Source organism: Chionomys nivalis, chromosome 1, assembly GCF_950005125.1.
Source record: "Chionomys nivalis chromosome 1, mChiNiv1.1, whole genome shotgun sequence".
NCBI lineage: Eukaryota > Metazoa > Chordata > Mammalia > Rodentia > Cricetidae > Chionomys > Chionomys nivalis.
The window spans coordinates 94,263,230-94,288,551 of NC_080086.1; the positions used below are offsets into that span (position 1 = coordinate 94,263,230).

The window sequence follows — 25,322 nt, forward strand, 5'->3', positions numbered from 1 at the left end:
AGATACAAGTTGTCTTTTCCTGTGGTGACATTTGTATTGATTGTAGAATAGATGGTATGTATCTTTAACTGGTATTGTATGAAATAGATGGTATTGAACCTTTAACTGTATCTTTATCTAAAGTCTGGAAAATTTATGCCTGCCACTGTGAGCTTGGAAGGGTGGTGGGCAGCAGTATTAGCAGATGTGGTTGTACCTCACATTATTTAATGAAATGCTCTTATCTATATTTGGAAGATCCACATAACTCAGTGAACAAGTATTTTCAAGGAGACCAATGTATTATGTTACAAAATCATATGGGTAATATTTCTATGAACAGGGCACTGAAGGACAATGGGTTTTATGTGTAACACCACAAAACAATTTACTAATAAGTTCCCAGGTCCCACATTGTAACTAACTCTTGGATATTGGCTGTAGAAGGATTTCCATGATCCTCTTATTTACAAATAAGGTCACTCCAGAGTTGGTTAATCCAGGTTAATTTGGTCTTACAAATGTCAATTCATTCTAGCCTGCATATTTTTTGAATGAAGGAGGACATGTCTCTAAGATATATATCTAGGTATGAAATGAATGCCATGTATGCTCTTTATCATAATCATCATCACTGCGGCAGTTTGAAAGAAAATGGCCTCCAAAGAGAGTTGCACTATTAAGAAGTGTGACCTTGACCTTGTTGAAATAGGTGTGGTTTTGTTGGAGGAAGTGCACCGCTCTGGAGGCAGTTTTGACATCTCATATGTGCTTAAGATATGACCCCATATCTCAGATCACTTCCTGTTGCCTGCAAGATATAGGTCTCTCACCTACTTCTCCAGCACCATGTCTGCCTGCATGCTACCATCTCCCACCATGATGATAATCGACTGAACCTTTCTGAACTGTAAGCCACAATTAAATGTTTTCTTGTTGTGGTTATGGTATCTACTCACAGTGATAGAAACCCTAAATAAGACTAAAGTTAGTACCAGGGACTGGAGTATTACTGTGATAGGGTGGACCATGTTTTTGTTTGGAATAATAACAGACTTTGGGAGGCAAGGTTAGGAAAGAAGTAGAATATGCTTTAAGGCCTGTTTCATGGGCCATATTAGGAGAGTGGGAGACAGCAGTGCTAAGAATTATTTGAACTGTGGGGGCCTGGCTCAAGAGATTTCAGAGAAGAATATTAATATGTGTCTAAGGATTGTTGTGATATTTTGGTGAAGAATGTAGCTGCTTTTTGCTTTTGTCCAGAAAGTCTGCCTGAGGCTAAAGTGAAGAGTTTCCGATCAATTCCCATGGCAGAAAAAAAAAAAAAATCTCAAAAAAGCTTAGTATGGACTAGGTGGGTATTAGTGGTAACTCTGTTGAAGAGTTATAATGAAAAAGCAAACTGAGCAAATAAAAAAACCAAAACCTACAGATTGAGAAAAGGGGCACTAGTAAGTGAAATAAAACTAAGTCCTGTGTTCAAGAAAGTAAACAGATTAAGAACAATGTAAGGGGAGGAGCTCAGTTCTGCCTCAACTTGACTTGCTATGCTTTGTGCAAACCCATGGGAGGCCTGTTTCTTTCTGAATGGAGATGGAGGAGGAGTGGATAGGGAGAGGGTAGATGGGAAAGGGGAGGGAAGAGAAGGAGGGGGAGATGGTAAATGGGAAAGGAAGGGGAGTAGGAGAGGAGGGAGGGAAACAGGTTGGTATGTAAAATAAATGAAAAATGTTATTTAAATTAAAAATTGGAATAAAGGAAGTGGTGACCTCAGGGCAAGGTAACATCCAGATAAGTTTCCAACTTTTGGAAAGGAATTAAAGAAAAGATTGGGTGTTACAGTGTACAGCTTTAATCGGAGCACTAGGAAGGCAAAGGCAGGCAGATCTCACCCAGCTAAGTTTCCAGCTTCTGAAAGAGATTTAAAGAAAAGCTTAGAGCCTGGTGTGGCGGGGACACATCTTTAATTCCAGCACTCAAAAGGCAGAGGCTTTCAGATCTCGGAGTCTGAGGCCACATTAATCCACAAAGAAAATTCCAGAATAGTCAAGCTTAGGCAGTGAAGGACAGAAAGCTGGTGAAGATGTAGCTGAATGAAGGGGCCATGTTTCAGTTCCAGCAAGCAGCAGAACTTAGCAGCTCTGTTTAGGGTCAAAGATAGAATAAAGATATTGTAGAACCTTCTTCCCAGAGACTAAAAAAAGTTGCTGAGGCCAGGCATGTGTCAGGGGTGTCTCTGAACAGAGCTGAGGGATGCCATTGTGTGAAGGTGTGAATTGAAGCCTGGATTGCCTTGGAGACCCCAAGATGCTGGAGATGCCAGAACTGTGGAATGCCTGCTGAGGAGACCTGGTAGTAGAGCAGAACCAGGACAAGAACGTTGCAGTCAATGGAGCTGAAAGGACTTGGAGATCTGAAGAGCATTTTCTTATCAGAGATGGAGTTGCAGAGTTTGGAGTTTGCCCAGCTGGTTCTCAGTCTTGCTTTGGTCCAGCATTTCCTCACTATGCTCCCTTCTGTATGGTCATTAGGAATGGTAATGTATATCCTGTGCCATTATATGTTGGAAGTACGAGATCTGCCTTTTTATTTTGATTTTACAGAGGATTATAGTTAAGAGATTACATGAATTTCAGAAGAGACTTCGAACTTTAGATTTTAAATAAGTTTAAGACTGTTATAGACTATGAGGACTTCTGAAGTTGGACTGGATGCAGTTTCACATCATAATGTGGCTACAAGCGTTTGGAAGCCAGGGAGTTGAAAGCGGTATCTGAAAGAAAATGACCTCCAAATGAAGTCCCACTATTGGGAAGGATGGCCTTGGTGGATAGGTATGGTCTTATTGGAGGAAGTGTGTCATTATGCAGGTGGTACTGAGGTCTCCTACATGCTCAAGACACTGCTCAGTGTCTTACAATGCACGCCTGCTGCCTGCAAGTGTAGGACTCTCAACAACTTCTCCGGCACCATGTCTGCCTGCACAGTGCCATGTCCCAACAGGATGATAACAGACTGATCCTCTGAACTGTAAGCAAACCACCACAATTAAATGTTTTCTTTCAAGCTGCTGTGGCCATGGTATCTCTTCACAGCAATAGAAAACCTAACACAATATGTAACAGCATAACAAGCATTTTTCTAAGTAATTTTTCTCTTTAGTAAAATTACTGAAGTAAAAAAAAAAATTAACACTACCATCTTTAGACACCATCCAATTGTCCCCAAATTTATTTTATAGTAAAAAATTTCAATCTAGAGTCAGGGGTCATGACAGTTGGTCACACTCCTTTAGTCGGAATTGTTACAGATTTAATATAAGTAGGAGGGAAAAATCAAGACAAAGAACAAGCCTGGCTGTCCAAGGGTTGGAAAAAAACCCAGACACGAGCCAACATGAGCTGCTTTCTTTCGTGACGTGAGGAGTCACCATGGGCATTGATCAAGTTTCCAAGTAAAGCTTTTCACACAGCACTAGACAGTTTTATAAGAAGCACTGTGAAGACAATAGTGACTGCCATGTGGCTATGTGGAACACCCAGGCACAGCTACCAGGAAACAGATCTCATTCACTAGCTAAAAAATTTGTTCTTCTGCGCTCTCCTCTTCCTCTTCCTCCTTCTGTCTTTGAAACAGTGCTTGCCATGTAGTTCAAGATGGTCTCCAAGTACATACCTGGTGGCTCATGGAGGCTAGAGGAGGGTGTCAGATCCTCTGAGATAGGAGGTGCAGACCGTGATGAGCAGACATGGGGGTGGTAGGAATTGGTCTATGGGTTCCTGGTCCTCTGGAAGAGCAGTTAGTGCTCTTAACCACTGAGCCATCTTCCCAGCCCCTCTGTAATTCTTAAGGATTCAGTATCCCGAAGCTTGGTTCTTCCCTCTTTCAGGAGTGAAACGACAAAGAACTGTTTCCCTCTAACAGTGAGTCTAGCTTAGGCCAACTGCTTACATTATATCCTTGCTCATAGTACACAGAGATCAGACCAGACACAGCAGTAACTGCAGGAAAACACTTCTTATAAATATCATTAGGTGTTTAGATGAAGAATAGGAATGAGGCACCAGAGTCTTTTAAGTGGAGTTTGGAAACAGAGTGATTTAATTTCTGAAAGGAATCTATGAAGATTGTTTTGTTCCCGTGAGTCTGATCTGCCAGCACTTGTGTCCACGCATTCATTTCCAGCACTGAGTGGCCCATCCTATAAGCAAGGCACTCAGAGCAGGAAGCCTGGCTCTCAGGCCAGCTCTCCAGAAGGCCTCCGCGTGCAGATGCAGAATTTGTGTGTAGCACCAACCCTCGCTGTGCAGCTACTGGACTTCTTCATGGACTAAGAGCCCTCCTTGTCTGGAGTTTGGCTTTTCCCCTCTGAGAAGCTGCAGCTCCAATGCAGCAGCCATGCAAAGGATGAGAATTCAGCCATCCCTCACCACAGAGCTGGCGGCACTTAAGAAGCAAAGCTGTCCTCAGAATCCATGTTTGTGAGAGGAAGGACCGCCTCACTGCCCGAGGAATGATAGTGCCACAAGAACACTTCTCTAGAAGAAAATGGAATGTTTCCAACTGTGCGTCCACTGTCACTGCCACTGCAGACAGTGGAGTTCCCTGGACTCTGAGAGCTTAGGACTGAGTCAATTAAGGGAGGCAGCATAGCTGTCCCTCCACTTCTCAGGCAGGAATATGCTTCCACAGGTGAAGTCATACGAAATTTAATGGATTATTTCTGTTCATTCATAAAGTGATGTCTTTCCAGTCAGTAAAGTTTAAGCAAATGGGGAATTAATTTGTTAATGTTTTACTCAACAATTTGAAACACATTTCCAAAAATTATATTCTCAGAGATTTTCAGAAAGGAAGAGTCATAGGATAGCAAAAGCCACCACGGATAGCATCAGCGGTTCACCGCCTCCTGTCCATGGCGCTTCATTGGAAAAACCACATGGATGAGCTACTCCATGGCCATACAAATCTGACGTGGACAGTCCATCCCTCCCTTCTGGCTCTAGAGGAAGCTGCAGGGACTTGGGAATTTAGGGCTCAGGAAGAAAATGTTGGCCATCCTATAGCAGGTCAGAGTCAGGATCCTTCAGCAACCGTCTAGTGAGTTGGTCAATGTCAGGCAACCTTGATTCTTGGTTCACTGGGGGAGGATCAGGAAGACATGCTGATAACCTCAGCCAAGACCTGTACAAAGTCAGAACTGATTTTCCCCAGTACTTGAAGGGAAACCCAAGTTCACTGCCAGCGTCGTCTGCTCATTCCTTCCTGCAACTGGACGGGGAGGGTGAGCTTGTCTCCGGTTTACTCATTTCACATGACTGACTGCCCACTTCACGGTCATGGGTGGTTTCTATTTTCTAGGAAGTGCTTCATAATTTCATTCAGAACAATCTATTCTAAAGTGATAATTTGGTCAGAATCCCCGATATTTAGATTCTCTTCAGCTTGTAGAATTGTGTGTGGCAAACTGCGCTGGGCAGTGCTGTTGGGCTTCTTGTGAAGAGAGGAATCCTTGTGGAGGTCACCGTGTCTCCTGAGTCGGGGAACCTGTGGAATGAGTCATCAGCTGTGCTCACTTTAGTCTTAGCACAGGGAGCTGAGCACTGTCGTCTGCAGCCGAGGGTCTCAGTGTCCTTTTCAAGCATTTAGATTAAACATTACCGCTAAGCAGGGCACACCTATGGCTTCTGTGTATTGAATGTAGGTGCGTTTTCCCTGAGCCAGTGTTTATATTTGGGGCAGTTTATTATTCATCCAGTCAGCAACTATGGCAGCCACCTCCTGGCTAAAACCGAGGACAAAAGCATGAGATATTCCTTTCTCACAGAGTCGGATATCCCCGCCTGGGAAGTCTTTCTTCATGTCTTCATAGTACTTCACTGGACACCAGCCATCTGTTTTACCGTAGTAAAACGTCAGCTGAAAGACAAGAAACACCATTTCATCCTCCAACATCCACCGCCAGCAGAGGACTGCAGTGGTCTGAGGGCAGCCCCTGTGCCCGACCCCGCCCACTGTCCCAGGTCCCTTCCAGAGCCCTTAGAGACCACAGGATGCTTTAAGGCATGTGATGGGCAGAAACTGGAGACTTCATGGGGCAAATTCCTCTACCCCACTAAAGGAATACATCACCAGCTCATGTGTATTGAGGGTGGGATGGACATGGGAGGGAACGAGGTGACGGTGAGCGAGACAGGTAAGCTGACATGGTCACTACAAGAGTAGTGGCCACAAAATGTTTTCACACACCACTTTCGGAAGCACAGGGCTGTTCCCACAGGCAGCGCACACCTCTGGCTACAGCAGGCTAAGCAGAGGATAGGGACAGAGCTAGGGCAGAAAACTCCTTTCCTGAGAGCTCTCTGCCCCATTTATTAAGTCACATGGTAGCACTGCCTAGGGCTGAGGCAGTACCACCTTGCCCTGTCACTGCTGCCCACATTCTTCCAAAGGCTGCAACCAGTGTGCTCTGCCTGTGAACAACTGAAGACTCCCGTGGACTCAGAGTGATGTTCAGATTCAGGCCGGAAGCAGCACACAACAGCTGTTTCCAAAAGCTTGGGCCAAAGACGGTCACAGCAGTTTAGAATTTCCCTCCTAAGTGAGTCTGAAATAAAAACTTCCAGTTGATAACCAAACCACTAAGTCAGTTTTCTATGAAAGAGACATGCATTTCCTTATAGTTTAGAACAGTGACAGACTCAGGGAAAGCTGACCTACCGGTCCCTCCAGATACACCTGGGCCTGATATAACACAGAAGAGACCTCGGTCCCACACGAAATGTACAGGTGATTTTCTTCCCTTGGCTTCCTCTAGTCCAGAGCTCACCTATGCCCCTCCCTGCCTCTATCCCATTATATTCACCGGCTCCTCTATCCACAACCTCAACCTGAACTGCCCAAGCATCAGGCTTCAGATGGCTTCTTTCTTCATATTTCAGGCTTCTGCAGGTGGCCACGATGCATGCTCACAGCTCCAGCTATAGGCCTGTCATGCCAAAGCCAAACTTGAGCCCAGACTCCTCTTTTTAAGTCTCACAGCACACACTTGGGCATGTACTTGCTGGGATATTCCACAGGTGTCTCATACACAAGCACCAACCACCTCCCTCAACCTGGGGCTACTTCCCCATCATCCCTTCCCACCAAATGTAGACCAAGGGCAGCAGTCTCCGATTCCTTCACCCCATCTGCGAATGCCCCACCTGCACGAAGGGCCTTTGATTCCTCCTCCTGAATCTTTTCATCCCCAACCTTACTGCGTTCATTCTTCTAAAAGCCTGTAAACAGGCATGCCACCTAAAATGTAACTGCTTCCCAATATTGTCCTGACACTGTCCCCCAAATTATCCCTCCCGTGAGGTAATCTCACCACATTTTTAGGGATAACTGACACATACTGGGATACCTGAATGGGCTGTTGGCAGCTGCTATATGTTCTGATTGGTTAGTGGCCATGTCATGTAGCTGCCAAATATTCATAATATCCTCTAGTTCAGTGGTTCTCAACCTTCCTAATGCTGTGATGCTTTAAAACAGTCCCTTATGTGTGGTAACCCCCAACCATAAATTATTATCATAAGTGTAATTTTGCTACTGTTCTGAATCCTAGTGGAAGTATTTGTGTTTCCCGGTGGTCCTAGGCTACCCCTGTAAAATGGTGGTTCAACCTCCAAATGCATCATGATCCATAGGTTACAATGCTGCTCTGCTCTTCTCTTGTTTTGTTTGGTTTGTTTTTTCGAGACAGAGTTTCTCTGTAGCTTTGGAGCCTGTCCTGGAACTCACTGTTGTAGACCAGCCTGGCCTCAAACTCACAGAGGCACCTGTCTCTGTCTCCCAAGTATTGGGATTAAAGGTGTGTGCCAGCACCACCTGGCTGAAAATGCCTGCTCTTGATGCTGTCCCTTGCTTATGATTTAAGAAGTGTCCAAGCAGCTTTTTCTCTGCTTTCCTGTTCTCCAGCCCTTTTTCTCTGCTTTCCTGTTCTCCGCGGGAACCTGTGGTCCTGTAAGTCTATTTCCCCAGTAAAGCTGTATATATTTTTATAAAAAAAAAAAAAAAGTGTCCAAACCAACACATCAGGCTAACACAGCCTCTCTTTCCCAAAAGTGGGGCTTTTAATGGAGTCTACAGGCCCCACAGGTCCAGTGTTTTGGACTATAAATTTGCTATATACCCCTAATTATAATTTAATTTTCTTTCAATTATACAGACAGTAAGCTACCATATTACTAAAATACATATAATCAAATCATAGTAAACTTACTGTAGATGACTAAAAACTGAATTACACTTATTTCTACAAATTCACAGGAATAACTCTATTACTATATACTTAATTTTAACTAATTTTCAAAAATGTGTGCCTGTGTCTGTGTGTGTCTGTGTTTGTATGTGCATGTGTGTGTGTGCCTGTGTCTATGCCTGTGTGTGTATGTGTGTGTACATATGAGTGGAGGTGCCCATAGACGTCTGAGGCATCAGATCCCCCTGGACGTGGAGATACAGTGGTTCTGAGTGGCCTGGTGAGGATGTATGAACTGGACTTGGGGCCTCTGCAAGAGCAGCACTCACTGCTAAGCAATGGGCCGTCTGGCTAGCACCTGTTATTATCCCTTGCTCTTCAATATGCTGATAAAGATGCACATGGTACTATATCACAAATTAAATTGTAATGCATTCTTGGTAACTGTATTTCAATATAATCTATATTTTACAACAACTTCCTGATGGATCTGTCTTTCCACCCACCTACCACTGATGGTTCAGCAGAGACTATGAACTGTGCTGGACCCTCAGATGAAAACCACAATTCCTTCCAGCAGGAAAGCTCATTTACATATGCGTGACAATTGTGACATTCCAACTCCAAACAGGAGCCATGAGTGCCACAGGAGGATTGCAGCTGGGGAAATGTCCTGGAGGTGGCAGTGGGAGCCGAGTTTAAGGAAAGTGGGACGTAGTCAGGTGAGGAGACAAGGTAACCTCTGATGTCACTGTCATGCTACACTCCTTAGGAAAGAGCTATGATGCTGTATTTTCATCTGGAAAGAGAAGCAATTGTTTATTACAGGGAATGTGAATCATTATAGCTGTCCATTACTGGGCATAAATTCTCCAGATTGTCCAAGAAAGACAGTTGCCCTAGACATTTCAGAGTTAATTGGTCACTTTCCCTAAACATATTAAAGCACCTCTTTGTGTGAACAAGGAAACCAATGCAGAGAACCTGACTGTGACTTCAAGCTGAAGCCCACTGCTCAGGATAGAAGAAGGGTTTGGGAAGCTTTTGGCATGGTGTGGTAGAGACTAGTTTTACGCTAGTTTTGCGTGGCCTCTTGGCTAGATGGTACAAAAATACTCTTTATGTAATGGTTTTGAGTGGAATAACTGAGACAAAGGGAAAGGTTTTTGCATCTATGATGGCTCAGAAACTTCACGCTGGGCAGTGTGAACAGGCACAGAGGTTCTGAGTACCTCTTCTCGGTGGAAACGGGGAGCAGGCATCCTTGAGCACACACCTACGGCAGAGGCATGTACAGTCTCAGGAACTGGGCTCTCAGCTTTGACTAAAACATCTGTTCTCAACCTGTGGGTCGTGGCACCTTTGGGGGTCAAAGGACCCTTTCACAGAGGTCACCTAAGACCACTGGAAAACACAGATATTTACATTACAATTCATAACAGTGGCAAAATACAGTTATGAAGTAGCATGAAAAGAATTTTATGGTGGGGATCACACATCATGTATTCTAAGTGTCCACAGCATTCGGGAGGTTGAGAACCACTGGAATAAGTGATCTCTGGACGAGGGAAGGCAATGCCCACCTTCCTAGGACTGTGTGCCTTAACTTCCCTTCTTTTCCTAAGCTGACGGGGACATATTGTGTTAAGTCACTTTATTAAAATTAAGCTGTAGCATGTTTCCTCCTTTTATCCTTATGTAACACGAAGTGCCCATACATTTCTTGTCTATGTATTCACTTAGGAACGCTGAGGAACCGGGACGACCCTATCTGAGGGGAGAGCTGCTCTCTGGCTGGTGGAAGGTGTTTCAGTGAACTGACTGAAGGGAATCACAGTGAGACAAGATGGGGCTGCACACCAGCAGGAAGAACAACACTGGACACACCGTAAATTCTCCCTGCATTTGATGTTGTCGTCTTAGAAACACAATTATTCCCTGGAGTTGGCGAGCTCCATGCTGAGCCTGTGCTGATAGTAACCCTGAAATGTTGACTGTCTAGCGGCGCACTCCAGGTTTCTCCTGAGAAAGTGTCAGGAAACTTCCAGCCCTGTCACAGCTGCCATGAGCAGACCTCTACCTGGGAACGACTGCCCGTGCAGTGCATGGGGGTTTAACTCAGCACAGGAGTGAGTTAGCGCCTTCCCTGACTCTTCCTGACCACAGCACACAAACAGGATGCAGAAGGAGTATTGTACAGCAGCTGGCTTCCCCAGCGGGGAGGACCACCTCTAACACGTCCATCCCGTCATCCCCAAGTGTGAATGTTGGAAGCACGTGTCTGCCAGTCTTACTATAAAGCAGGACTTGAACTGTTTTTACATACGTCCAACCTGGAGAAGCAAAACGCATCTTGAAAACAGACTTGCTTATAACTTAACTACAAAAAAAAAAAAAATGTTGTTTTCTGGTCATTTCATACCCTCAGTGCTGGAGTATTTCAGAGCCCTGGACAGTAGCAGGTCCTCCTTGCTCAACCTGCTCCAGTCAGCGAGTAAGAGCTGCCTCTTGATACAAATTTCTATCTCTAGACAACTGCTGCTTAAGAAATACGATGGCCACTAATATGCTGATGATATGATGAGGTGAATATAATGACATAAACCAAACAGATCCTGGCATTACTCCAGTCCTCTTAAAAGTAAATATGTTTAACACAACGAAATCTTTTCTAAGCTAGTATGTAATGCTTGCTTTCTGAAAACTGCCTCGGGGAGGGGTTGCAGAACTGAAAATCAGCACTGTGGACAAGATGCAGTCCAGTGTGTCACAGTGTGAAAGGATGCAGTAAGTATTTCTACCCATCACCTACAGCCTGCAGCCTCAAAATGGTTACCTTAGGTAAAAGTTCCTTAATGGCTTCATCATCTCTCTTTCTCACTTGTATCATTTCTTGGCTTCCAAGGTAGGCAGCATTCGCTTCATCGGAAACAAACAAACAAAGAAACAAACAGTTAAGCACATAAACTATGCAGAAGAAACACAAACGTCAAATAATTTTACCAAATTGATATGATTCCATTTTCTAGAGGCCACGCGCTATTTGACACCAGATACTGTGGGTCTAAACGACGTACGTGAGCTCTCTGGCAGGCTCACCACGCCGAGGTGTGTTTTCAGAGCACTATGCCTGCTAGGTTCAGCTAACCCTGGGAGGGGCAGCCCACCCTTAAGTAAATTGGTTTTTTTTTAAGTCTTTAAAGAGACAGCAGTACAGACAGTTAGATTAAAAAGAATAAGAAAAAAATAAGCCACGTAAAGATGGACTATACGCAGAGAGTCTGGATTATGAATATTATTGTGTTTTTCTTTGAATATTTTGACTGTGAAGGAGCTAAGTACAGAGAGACATTTCATTGTATGGGCTGCTAAGCTAAGCAGCATGTATATTATAAAATACTTGACTTCAAAGTTTGAGTCGATGCATATGTTGCTTTGGAAAAGATCTTCTTTTGTCTCCACAGAGGATAAAAACCTGTGGATTCATTCCAGGCTAATATGATTTGATATACCACGACCCCCTGAAAGGTTGCAAAGAACACCATCAAAATATTACTTTGCCCAACTGCTGACTGAGATAAACCTAGCAAACAGTATATACTATAAAAGACCTGATTAACAACACCCCCAAACAGCAAAAAGCAATATGAACAAAACTATGCCCATATTCCCAAATATTGTTTATAATTGTTTGTTTACTAAAAGGGGTATATTATAGAGATGAATAATTTGCTTTGGTATAGATCTTGGTTTATTGATACAAATTTAAGTTAAATTTTGTTATACTGTATATGTATATTTCTGCTCTTGATTAAGGTATTGTGTTTGTGCAGTTCATTTAAAAATGTAATGTATAGCCGGGTGATGGTGGTGCACGCCTTTAATTCCAGCACTCGGGAGGCAGAGGCAGGCGGATCTCTGTGAGTTCGAGACCAGCCTGGTCTACAGAGCTAGTTCCATGACAGGCTCCAAAGTCACAGAGAAACCCTGTCTCGAAAAACCAAAAAAAAATAAAAAAATAAAAAAAAATGTAATGTATAATTAAGAAATATAGGTAAATAGTCATCTACAATTGTCAAGCTTGTAGTCATATTACTTAGATTTTTAAAATGTATAGAGATATATTTCAGTTAAATAGGTATTCTTCAAATCTTTCAGAGACCTTCATAATATGGCATTTAAAATGTTTAAGAACCTAAGACTTTTCATGACAATGAGACACATCTGCTCCTGGCTGTACCAAGCTACTTCAAGAGGATGATAGACATCAAAGAGGCTTCCTATGAAGTTTGCTAGCCATTTTGGGCAAGAAACTGCTCTTGCCTGGACTGCTTAACTGGACATGCAGGACCCTCAGAGAAATGACTGTTAAACTTGCCTAAAGGTGAAACAATCCTTCCGGGTTCCTGCTACATGAAAGAGTCTGTCAGACATTCTTCAAAATACAAAAGAAAGTGACTGACAAACTGCCAATATAGGTGGAAATGTCTTTGAAATGTCCTGCTTTGTGAAAAAGTATGCTTGATACTAGTGGCCAGTAGGCTGAAGATGGATGCCCCAACGATACAGAAAAACTTTGGGTGACTGTCCAGGTAGCGAGATGTCTCTGTCAGTTCTAGAGTTTTAGAAGTTGCTTACAATATACTTCCTGTTTGTTTAGGTAATATTATATCCTTCTGGAGCCTTTGATGGAGTTGAAGAATTTATAGTTATAGTTTTCCTTAGTTATGATAAAAGATAAAGTAGATATAAATATTGTAAGTGTAATTCTTGTTTAATACCTGTTTTGTTATATGTACTTTTACTATGTTAAAGTTAAAACCTTCCTTTTTATTTAAACAAAAAAGGGGAGGTGATGTGGGAATCCCCTCTATGTGCTGTGATTACCATTAATGAATAAAGAAACTGCTTTGGACCTATAGCAAGGCAGAACTTAGGTTAGGCGGAGAAAACTGAACTGAATGCTGGGAGAACGCAGGCAGAGTTAAGAAGACGCCATGGAGCCACCGCCAGAGCCGAACATGTCAAAACTTTAGCCAGTAAGCCACAGCCATGTGGCAATACACAAATTAACAGAAATGGGTTAAATTAATATGTAAGAGTGAGCCAATAAGAAGTTAGAGCTAATGGGTCATACAGTAATTTAATTAATTCAGTTTCTGTGTGATTATTTTGGGTCTATGCTAGCTGGGTGGCCGGGAACCAACAAGCACCTCCCTTTTACAACACACTCTGGCCAGTAAGGCCCCAAGATACCAGGGTACCCTGGGGAATAAGAGCAGGACCCACAGCCTTTGGGCAGTGAGAAGGGCTCCACTGTGTTTGCATGGCAGCCGGGAAACTTCAAACAACAAAAGAGATAATTGTAAAATTCACTTCATTGATTTCTCTTTTCTCAGAATCCCTGCTTTTCACTGTCTTGAACTTTTCAACATCTGCTGTCTTGAAAACGTTTGCTTTTACATTTTATTTGTTTTCTCAGTTATTTTGGGCAAGAGGGCAAATGAAGTTCTTCTTATTCATCTCAGAAGTGGAGGAACTATCTGAAGTTATTGCCATCTGAAATGAAAATCCACTTGAGATTTTCCCAATTGAGATGTTTGGAAATAAGCAATTTATTTGGTTGCTACTTTTACAATTGGGAAGTCTTCATTAAGAGATGATACTTCCTGTCTCTGGAAACATCTGGAGACTGGCGCATCTCAGCATCACGAGGAAGACTTTGTGGTTCCGTATTACAAATTAAATTCAGAGATTGTTTTTACCAACACTAGCTAATGTTTGGGTATTTCTAGCCTACAAGAATTTATTATAACAATACTGAATACGAGGTGCTGAGTCACACATTTAATGCTACAGAGCAGCAGAGGTCAAGTCACACATGTGACCTGGGGAGGCTCCTTCGTGGCTGCCGTGTGTTGGTCAGGCCTTCTCACAGCCACACGAGGCTTCATCACTCATCACACATTCCCAGGTGGCCTTTCTGCTGTCCCCACGGGCTGGACTGTTATCAAGACGGGGGTATCAGATCAAAGCTCCTATTCCTAGTAATCTATACTTTGTGGGCCAGGGACAGAGACTCCAGTGATAATAACTTTGCTATGTAAGGCAAACTACCACAGGCTCAAACCCCAGCTATTTACTCTCTGAAAACACCCGAAAGATCAACCCAGCATCCTACCCTCCCTCCACTGAAATCACCTCAGAGCCTGGTAGGTACCAGACAAGATCACCCAGAGACTTCAGAAAATATAGCAGCCAATCCTAGATCTCTCCACCCAGGTGCCCAGCACCCCACAAAACAGGCTGTGGGTCCTCTGTCCCTTCTGCCTCCTGACCTAATAAATAGGGTGCTTCCTTGTAGAGACCTGTGGTGTGGCATGTCCCCCACTCTGGGAGTTGTAAGCAATAACCTCTCCTCTGAAAGGCCGCTGACTGTAAGTCTATCATAGCTGATGGAAACAGTTCTAACTGTGTTCTACATCAGGGAGACAGGGCATCCGGGAGGGTGAATGCAGTGGCTTAGGTGGAGCAGAGCAGAGGAGAGGAGAGAGCTACAGTACCTGGAAGTTCCAGAGATCTACAAAGGGTATCCTTGAGAGTTAACTGAGTACTGACCAGCATAGTCATGTGACAAATAGAATTCAGGGAAAGAAACTTCTGAAGGATTTCCCGGGGTGGCAGCACTGAAATGATTGAATATTTTTATGTATGACATTTCAGAGCCTATAAAAACAAAACTGTGTGCACAAACTAAAGGACACTGAAGGGCACCCCTGTCTAGACAGGGCAGGATTTATAATCTACCCCTTGGACTAGCAAACTTCCTCCATGTGTTTCCATAAGATTTCTCCTGTAGCACAGACATTACATAATGCACAAACACTGCAAGGCAGCCTGCAAGTTCACCCAGCAAGTTAAAGGTCATCCTCTGAAGGGCAACTGGACACGGAGCAGGTCCCCAGCGGGAAGATGTAGCTGGACCACAAGCAGTACTGGGAATGATTTCTGACCTGATCTTTTGCTAAGTATCCTTAACCACACCACTGAGGTGGCCCCTATGAACACTGGTTACCTTTCTCCAGGGCATGAGATGTTTTGGGGCCCACTAACCATTCTCAGCCTAAGGCCATCTCTTAAGAGCACTGTCCTTTCAGGAAGTCACCAAAGGCATGACCAGGTGGCTGAATGGAAGTAGCTTCTGTGATGATTGTGGCAAGAGGAGGCAGTGGTACTGGAGAGCCAGCGGAGGAGGGGATGTGGTGGTCGGGATGTCTGGACACTTGGTTAATGAGCAGCTCAGGGTTTCTAGGTTCAACTAAACATCCAGGCAGAGGAGCCAGGGACTAGAGAAGTAGTTTTTGCTTCCTTTCCCTGTACCCAAGGTTACACTGACTGGAAAAGCTGAGACCACTGAAGTACTGACTACCTGGATATTGTTAGTCCAGATCCAGAGCCGAGGAAGGGAAGACCAGATGAAGCGGCACGCCAGCAGCAAGCCGGCCATGGGCACAATACGTCTGTTTGTGAGTCAGTCATTTGAAGCGAAGATGAACTTCCTTCTGGTGTTTAGGGTCTATTTTGAAGATGGTGAGTTGACTGTAGTTGGGGAGAAAGCCTGACACAACGCGGCTGGAAGGCGCTGGTTGGCCTTGTCTAGAGGGGGAGTGTGCACTGTGGTTGAGCTCCTGCGGAGATGCTGGAGCTCGTGGCTAGTGCCCAATCACTGCAACTGCGGGGGGGGGGGGGGGGGCTCCTTCCTCACCAGTGACTTCAGGGGTGTTTTTCTAGGAAGATGTTTATAACTCTTGTGTAGAAAAGACTAGAAATATCTTACATAAGCATTTGCTTAACAAAAATCAAGTGATTGTATATATATTATATATTCACTTGATATAAAACTGTCATTTAATTATTGAATTTATATACATAACTGAAAGATAAAAATTTCTTATGTTCCACATCCTGATCTGAGGCCTGCTTCTGGTCACCAGTCAGCATGGTGCACAGACATATGTGAAGGCAAAACACCCATACATATAAAAATAAATAAAATTTAAGTCATTTATAAATACTAATAAGTTATTATTGTCCAAAAGTACAGAATAGGAAAACTAATCACCAGTATAATATCTGAAAGTTTAGACAGCGGAGATTCCAGTGCTAAACTATGTTAGCATGGTGATGTTTACTCTGCCATAATTTAAACTCTTCTAAATTGATGGAAAAGATGAGCATCAGATGTAACCCATCCCCTCACCAGGCCGTTACTGCAGTGAGCTGCAGGCCACCTCTGGATTCCCAAGGACTGCACACAAGCTGCGTCCTGTGCTTGGCTCATCTCCCCATGCTGTAGCCACAGTGAACCAGGAGCAGAAGGGAACATTAAAGCTCCACGAGATTTTTATATCTGGTTATCATGAACTCCTTTCACACAGTCTCAAGTTCTATTCTCAGATTAAGTGTGGGCTAGAAAAGGTCAAACAGAAAACTGCCTGGTGCTCACGAACTGGCCAAGACGAGTCTGCACACACTTCCTTCCATGACTGGTGCTCACGAGCTGGCCAAGACGAGTCTGCACACACTTCCTTACACGACTGGTGCTCACGAGCTGGCCGAGTCTGCACACTTCCTCACACGACAGCAGCCACACACCTAGAAAAGCATGCTTACCCAGGCAGAATGGTTGAAGAAGGTTCTCCAAAGGAATTTCACAGGTGAAGCTCAGTTTTTCAAGGGCTTTTTTGATTAGGAAGGACTTTATCATTTCTGGACATGGTTTAAGTACTAAGTAGCCGGTAGCATAGAGCGCATATCGAAACCAGCACAGAAGTGGGGTGGCAATTCTGCCATTGGGCGTCTCGGCCATCCGCTCAATAGTGGGAAACAGCAGAAAGGAGTGGACGACCTACAAGAAAGAGACACATTTTGCATGAGAGGTTTTCTTACAGAATAGCCCATGCTTGCCTGTATTTACTAGAGTCTCCTGACAGTCACCAGGCCTAGAACACCACTGGAGACGTGGTCAGATCAAACTAAAGCCGACTGTATTCTTACCCCATGCTAGTCTATAGGGGACCTAAGTGCATTCCTCGGGCACTGGGGCTAACTACAGGAAGGAGGAGGAGTGACAGACACTTCCTAGATCAGGATGGAAATTGACCATTCATTGAAGGATTACAGGGAGGAGGAACCAATTGTCTGACCTGACTTGATGGGAGCAGGGCCACACAAAAGGCTCCATTGCTATGAGCATCTCTTTACGGATGAGACTCGGAGACAGTTCTCTTTTCAAAGTGGGTTTCTCTTAACTTCAATTTTAACTTTATCTTAAGGATAAAAGCACCAAACTGGCCTAGTCAGGAAACAGATATAGAGCCAAATGCTTCTGCTGATGAAAATGAATATAAGTCCAGCCACTGGTTATTACTGAACTATGTGAAAATGACTTCTATAGGAGATCAGAAAAATCAAGACTTATGCACAATCTATTAACAGAAATACAAATGGGCACCTCAGTAATAGTAAAAGATCACAGAACAGGAAAATAAGAACAGAGGCTATCGATTAAGTTTCCTAACCTTTTCTTTATATGTATGGGTGTTTTGCTTGCATGTATGTCTGGGCACCATGTGTACACAGAAGCAAGAAGAGGGTATTGAATCCCCCTGCAGCTTGAATTCCAGACAGTTGTGAGCCATGATGTAGGTGTTAGGGATAAAACACAGGTTTTCTTAAAGAACAAACATTGCTCTTTACCATTGAACAATCTTAGCAGCTACACCTTAATTTGTAATTACATTAGAAAAACAACTTAAAGTGTGTATGCACACACACGTGTGCACATTTTGAATTTAGAAACAATTTGTGGGAGTCAATTTTCTGCTTTCACTATGAACTTGGCACCAGTCCTGGTTTTTTTTTTTTAAACATTTTAAGTTAAACAGAACACACGTACAGTGAGACATAGCAGATACAAATGTGCAACCCAGCAAATCACTGTATAGCAAACAGCAAGGCAGCAGAAAATGCAACGAGCACAGCATGCCTTGAATCTTCAGCCACAGGGTTTCCTTCCGGTCAGCACCCATCACCTCATATGGGCAGTTCTTTTCTGTTTCACATCCGCGCCCACCGTCCCTTCACAATGAAGAGTCTCTTGGTTAATGAATTTTACATAAAAGCACACTTTACCATTTTACCTCTTTTATTCAACCTCATGTTTATAAACGTCATCTTTGTTTACCTTATCTTTGCTAATATTCTACTATATGAATATGCAAACTTTATTCATTTCGCTGGGAGAATTTCAGTTGTTTTCAATCTTTATTCAGATCTTAGTTTCTGCTCTAGTGCTTTCCGTGTGAAAGAACCTAACGCAGTTCTTGCAAATGGTGGAAGTGAGCACAACTCTCCTCAGCTGTTCTCGTCTACAGGGTTGTTACTTTCCCCTAACCTTTGAAGGACTATCGCACAGGGCAGAGATTCCAGATGGTGGTTTTCTTTTTTCTTTCGTTTCTCCTTCTCCACACTAAATGTCTCACACCTTCTGTCTTCCTGTCTGTGAAGGTTCTGAGGATCTGGAAATGATTCTAGCTTTTGTTTCTCGACAAGTAATGTGCTTGTTTTTTCCTCCTTGTCTCTCAGAATTTTATTTATTTATTTTTTTTTGACTTTCTGTAGTTTGGAAATGCATGCCTAACTGTAGCATGTTTTAGGGAGGTGTTAATCCAGTGTGGTGTCTACTGAGGTCCCTGTGTCTCTAGTGTAGTGTCTGACATGAATGTAGTTGCTATCTTTAACAGTTATTTTCTGTTTCTTTCTCTACTGTATTCCAGTTCTTTTGTAGAGTCCTGCACTCTTCCCATACTGTGTTTTGTTCTCTTTACTTTTTGACTTTCGGGGTTTCTATTGAGATATCTTCAAGCTCAGAAATTCTTTACTTACCATATTCAAGTTACTCGCACACCTAACAAAGGCCATCTTCATTTCTGTTACTAGTTTTGATGTGCAGCAACCCCACACCACTTAGGAGTCCCATTTCTGCTCATGTTGCCCACTTGTTCTATTAGAACTTTTAATTTGTTCATCACAGCTGCTCAGATTCCTGGCAATCTCATCTCCACATCCCTATATATGGTCTGCTGCTCACTCCACTCGTCAAGTTGTGCCTTCTGCTACTTAGCATTTCCTGTAATGTTTTTCCTGCCAGCTAGACACAATGTACCGGGGAAAATCAGCTGCTGCCAGTGTGGCGCTGGTCACAGTGCTCTTGTGTCATTAACAGCAGATCTGTCTCTGCTTTCTGCCAGAAGTGCACAGGGATAATTCTACAATGTCCACAACAAGAGCCTGGTTGAGCTCTTAGGAGACAAATCTCAAAATTCTACAGTTCTCACATGTCTGGGACCTCCTGGAAGCTGTAAACTTCAGAGCTCTCTACTCTGAGCCCTCAGTAATTAGCTAACCACTACGTGGCTTCTCCATCCTGGACATCTGACTCCCACAGGGTTTCAGTGTGTGACTCTCCACTTTGATAAGCCATCACCCCTTATATGTCCCCATTTTTCACACTGGTCTTTGGTGGCCATCAAGCCTGCTTGGCTTTACATGGACCTGGGCATCTGAACTTGGTCCTCATGCATACAATGCCAGTGCTCTGCCTGCTGAGTCATCTCCCCAGGACACTTGATTTTTAAAGAGCTGTTGTGTGAAGTTTTTCCTGAAGAAACAGGAATCAACATCTGCTCACCCACATAGGGCACCCATCACAGAAACAAAGAAATGAGTCCATCAGTGAGTTTACCCGGAGTAACTCTCAGAACTGTCAGCAACTTAGGGGTTGCTACACTGTTAGGACAAATTGTCTTTCCCAGCAACTGTTCATTGTTAAACCTTCGCAAGGGGCTGGGCTTTGTGTGTCCCTCCCGTGCACTGTGATGGAGAGCTAATGAGCTCAATTCTGTACAAGTATTCTTCCAGTAACCACAGCTACATCCTGTGCAACTGGACAATGGCCACATCATGTCCAGAGGACAGTGTGCCACAACAATCGTTATCCTGATGTTTCCTTAGTGATGTTTCCTTAGTGTGGCTTTGATCTGTATGTCCCTGGTGACCAGGGATGTTGAACATATTTTCAGATATGTATTGCCAATGGTATTTCTCTACTGAAGACAAATCGAATTAAGTTTTTGATCATTTCTAAAGTGGGTTTGGTCTTCTTTTTTTTTAAAAAAAAATTGTATTTTGTATTTATTTCTTTATTGTTAATGGAGGAGCATGCCACAAAGTGGACCTACGTAGATTACAACAAGTGGGAGGGAGTTGGTTCTCCCCTTGCACCACGTGGGACTTGGGGATCCACCTCAGGTGGTCAGGGTGAGGGCCCCTTACCCAAGGAGTCATTGGTTCACCTGGTAATTCTTTCCAATTACTGTTCTTTCTGGCTTTTTTTTTTTTTTTAAGAAATTGTTTTCAAGCTGGGTGATGGTGGCGCACGCCTTTAATCCCAGCACTCGGGAGGCAGAGGCAGGCAGATCTCTGTGAGTTCGAGACCAGCCTGGTCTACAAGAGTTAGTTCCAGGACAGGCTCCCAAACCACAGAGAAACCCTGTCTCGAAAAAACCAAAAAAAAAAAAAAAAAAAGAAAAAAAAAAAAGAAATTGTTTTCTAACACCGTATCAAGAATGTGTTTTTTTCCTTGAAAATGTTTCTTTTATAATAACTGGATGGACTGGCCTCATCTTCTCTACAATGTAGGCCCAAGCCTGTGGCTGCATTACATCAGTTGTGGGTCCGTTCTCTGACTTCAGATATCTGTGAATGTTTGACAATTTCCTATGTATTTTATATTTCTTTCTGAGTGAAATTAACATACTTTCCTTGAGGATGGGTTTCTATCTCCGTCTGCGGTGGGCAGTTCCTTTCTCTTGGTCACTGTTTGATGACACTGGCCAAATGCTAGATTTGGTCAGGTGTCCCCTGGAATTCTCCCTTTGTGTCTCTCACTAATGCAGAACAGGGATTTGAAGTGAAAACTGAAGAGGGATTTTTCTTCTGAGTCATATCTTGTTTTTTCCTGGTCCTATCTCTCAGCTAACTATTCAGCTATTTCCTGTAGACGTTTTCTTCCACAGCAATACTTGAGATATTTTGTTTCCCTTTTGCTCACAATAATTTGAGTTTCTCTGGTTTTCTTCCTCAGCCCAATAAGAACGTATAATTCCAGGAGTTCCTGTATGGCCTGGATGATGAGTGAAAAGGTTTGGGGTGAGGGGGAAAGAGCTTTTCAGATGTCTGGAAATGCTGCTTTGGTAGCAATGCATCGCCAATGCTGCCAACACACTTCTTAAACAAAGCACAGCATTTCAGCCACAATATAAAGTGAGATCTGAAACTCACACAGAAAGTACATTTTATCATATTCTCATGCTGTAACGTAGGTATCTGTCGTGTTACTTCAACACCAAGCAGCATGCTTTAGGAGTCTGAGGGGTAAAACTGATGAAAAACCTTTCAGGAATCGGAGAGGTGTTCTATTAACCAATGACTTTCCACCACCCAACTCAGAGTTCTGTCGTTTAGGGAATTCTGACGTCACAAGTCCTTTCATTCCTCAAAGTGACAGAGATGCTGTGTTAGATTTAAAGAGACTGAACAGATTGCAAATGGGTATGTCTGAGCAAAGTAGTCCCTTGTATTGAGATAGGAAGGCTCCTTCTGTGTCCTGTGGAGGTTTCCCAGGTGGAGCACACTCTCCCCACCCCATTATTGCAGGAAGAGCTCCCCTCCGGGCCAAGGAGCAGGCTGCCTGGTAGCAGCTGGTAGCAACACAAAGATGTAGAAACTAAAGTCTCAGTGTCGCTAGTCCTGGGGCGACAGTCTGGTCAGGGAGCCAGGCTGGCCACAGTTATGAACACACAGGCTCGTCTTGGACAGTCAGTGCTCTGTGGTAACACTGGGTAGACTTCTGTGTGCTGGTAAGTAGACCGGTCTGTCACTTTCTTTTCCCAATTGTGTCTACATTCTTTTGTATATAAAGACTTCCCTGAGTTTCAGAGCATGGCCCTTCCCCACGATCTAGAAGGTTAGTAAAATAATACAATTATTTATGCTCTGAATATTTAGCAGATCTCATCACTGAAGCTATCTGGGTCTGGGTTTTCATTTTCCAAAAATGCATGGGCTATTGACTTATTCAATTTATTTAATAGTTCAAGCTTATCCAGGATATTTCATCTTGAATTTGCTGTCATATATCCTGCCCCCCATGCCGGGCTTGAGTCCACTTCATTTAAATCTCCAAATTCACTTGCAGAACGTTATTTATAGCATCCTGTTATTATATTTCCATCTCTGTCCTAGTAATGATGTCAACACTCACAGTTCTTATGCTGCCTGTGGTGCCGGAAAGAACAAACTCTAACTGTAAAGCAAGTCCCTCCAATTTTAGTTCTTGTTCTCTCTTGGGCTTATTCTGTATAGCATTATACAGCTAACATAGCTTTCTCTTGGCAAGAGTTGCAAGATAAGACTTTTCCTATTCTTTTATTTTCTACATTTCTGCATAGGATATGGTTCAGTTTTCCTCTATTCAATCTCATAATTTAGTTAGGATACATTTTCATCTAAAGTTACTTCTAATATTTTAGGTATGAACCCAAGGTACACAAATCCCAGCTCCCAGCTCCTCTGTTAGCTTCCTCCATATTTCTTTATCTTTCTTATCACATTAAATAGATAACAATAAAGGATGTGGAAATCTATATATGCAAAGGTCACACTCAAAGATTGGAAACCAAAGACTACACAATCATGCCAAAAATGCGGAAAAACCATTTGACAATAATATAACATCCTCTCATGCCATAATTTCACGACGAATAAGGTGTGGAAGGAGCGCACCACACAGCAATGGCCATAGATGGTATTTCCGGTGCTAGCATCATATCCATGACAGAGTTCAAAGCTTTCCCCATAAGGAACAAGACAACCGTAGATTCTTACTAAAACAAGTAGGTTCAAGAAATAGAAGGCATATAAATCAGAAATATGGGGTTATACTACTGTGGACAGTAAGAGGCAAACGGGAAATGACGCACTGAAAATCAGTTTGAACTAAAAAAAATAGTTCAGTAATGTTTCAGGATGAGAAAATCAACACTTAAAGAAGATTAGTAATGTTTCTGTAAGCCAGCAACAAACTTCTTCCTAAAAGATATCAGGAAAACAATTCACTTTTTATTTAAGAATGGGTTTAATCAATAGGGCTGGAGACATGGCTCGGCAGTTTGAACCAGGTACTGTTCCTCCAGAGGACCCAAGTTCAGGCCCCAGCACCCATGTATGTCAGGTGGCTCACAGCCAACATCAATCCCACCCTCAAGAGATCTGACACTCTCTCCTGGCCACTGCTGGTACTGCAATTATGTGTAACTCCTCCACTTCCCTATCATATACACAAAATTAAAAATAAAAATCTTAAAAAGAATTACTTTAACCAAAAACCCATATACTCAGATGTATAAAATACTGAAGAAACTGACGGTACCAATAATGAAAACCTCTCCACTGTCCATCGATTAGGAGACTACTATGAATATGTCCACACTACCTAGGGCAATCTACAGATGCCATGCATTTTCCACCAAAGTTACAAAGGTGTTTTTCACATTAAAAAAGCCAAACTGTGTACAGAGCAACAGAAGACACCAAATATCCAAACCAGTCTTTAAGAAAAAGAGCAAAGCTGTTGCATCACATCAACTGACTTCAAAACACACTACAAAGCTATACTCATCTAAACAGGATGGTAACAGCATAGAAGGCATTAGGCCAATTACACAAAGCATGACCAGTGTACAATATATACTTGTATGAAAACATCCTTATGCAAGACAACATCATGTACAATGAACAATGAAAACTAAAAAAACAAGGAGCCCTCCACATACTTGATTTTTAAAAGACAGATGTCAGAAATACACACTGTGGAAAGGACAGACTCGTAGTCACTAGAATTGGGACAACTGGTAACCCATATGCAGAGCAAAGAAATTAAATACTCATCTCATTGCAAAATTACTCATCTCATTGGAAATTTTTTTAAAAAGCATTAAAGGTTTAACTGTAAACCTAAAAGCACAAAACTATTAGAAGGAAAAGTGAGAGAAAAATTCCCATGAAGTTGGTCCTAACAAGGTTTTATTAGATACGATTCCAAAAGCCTAGGCAACAGAAACAAAAATCAAATTGGATTACATTCAGTTAAAGAGCTCTGTGCAGGAAGGGGAACAAGCTATAGTGGAAAGACATCTACAGAACAGGAGAAGATGTTCACAAACCATGCTTCTAACAAGAGGAAAATATCCAAAGCAGATGAGGAATTCATCAATAACCAGAAAACAAGTAACTTGATTTAAAAATGAGAAAGGGGGCAAGAGAGACAGTTTGGCAGTGAAAAACTACTGGCTGCTTTCACAGCAGACCAGAGTTCAAGTCCCAGCCCCACATCAGGTGGCTTACAACTCCTTGGAATTGCAGCTCCAGAGGATCTGATGTCCTCTGACCTCAGCAGGCACCTGCCCTCACATGCTCATAACCACACAGGCACATATGCAGATAATTAAAAATAAAATAAATCTTAAAATAATAAGCACGCAGAGGATCTCCTTCCTGCATTCACACCACTGCTCTTTCTTTAGGAGAGCAAAACCAAACCACACCCTGCTGCATTGTGAACACAGGTAAACACACACGTGACAACACACATCACAAACGTTTCAAATGGTGACATTGGAAATAAATACTTACCTTCCTGGTAAGCCTATAGCAAATCAGTGCAAACAATAAATGAAAACCATCGGTTTTCCAAGACATCTGATAATTGAGTCCTGTTTAGAAACCCACTGTTCATTTTAGTTCCAAGTTCATTCATTAACTTCAAAACCAGACTCCTATGTTTACTACAATGTCCTCGGAGATTTAGAGACTAGAAATGGTTAATTCAGTTACTACCAAACTTTGAAAGTATCACACAGATTCCAGAGGAGTTGTGAAATCCTCATGACTTAGGTATCTCTGGGCTGACCAA

At 42.9% G+C, this 25,322-nt stretch overlaps 1 protein-coding gene across 3 annotated transcripts in view; it reads right to left on the reverse strand.

Moving 5' to 3' along the window:
* Window positions 1-1,822: 1,822 nt before the first annotated feature.
* Window positions 1,823-25,322, reverse strand: part of Ldah (lipid droplet associated hydrolase) — a 65,900-nt gene continuing 42,400 nt past the window's right edge. For all 3 annotated transcript variants that reach the window (XM_057787710.1, XM_057787727.1, XM_057787718.1), the window contains 3 exons: window positions 16,901-17,135; window positions 11,064-11,146; window positions 1,823-5,898 (listed from right to left, as the gene is read on the reverse strand). In XM_057787710.1, the coding sequence (XP_057643693.1) occupies window positions 5,707-5,898; window positions 11,064-11,146; window positions 16,901-17,135 (510 nt within the window). In that variant the 3' untranslated portion in view covers window positions 1,823-5,706. The remainder of the gene's footprint in view (window positions 5,899-11,063; window positions 11,147-16,900; window positions 17,136-25,322) is intronic.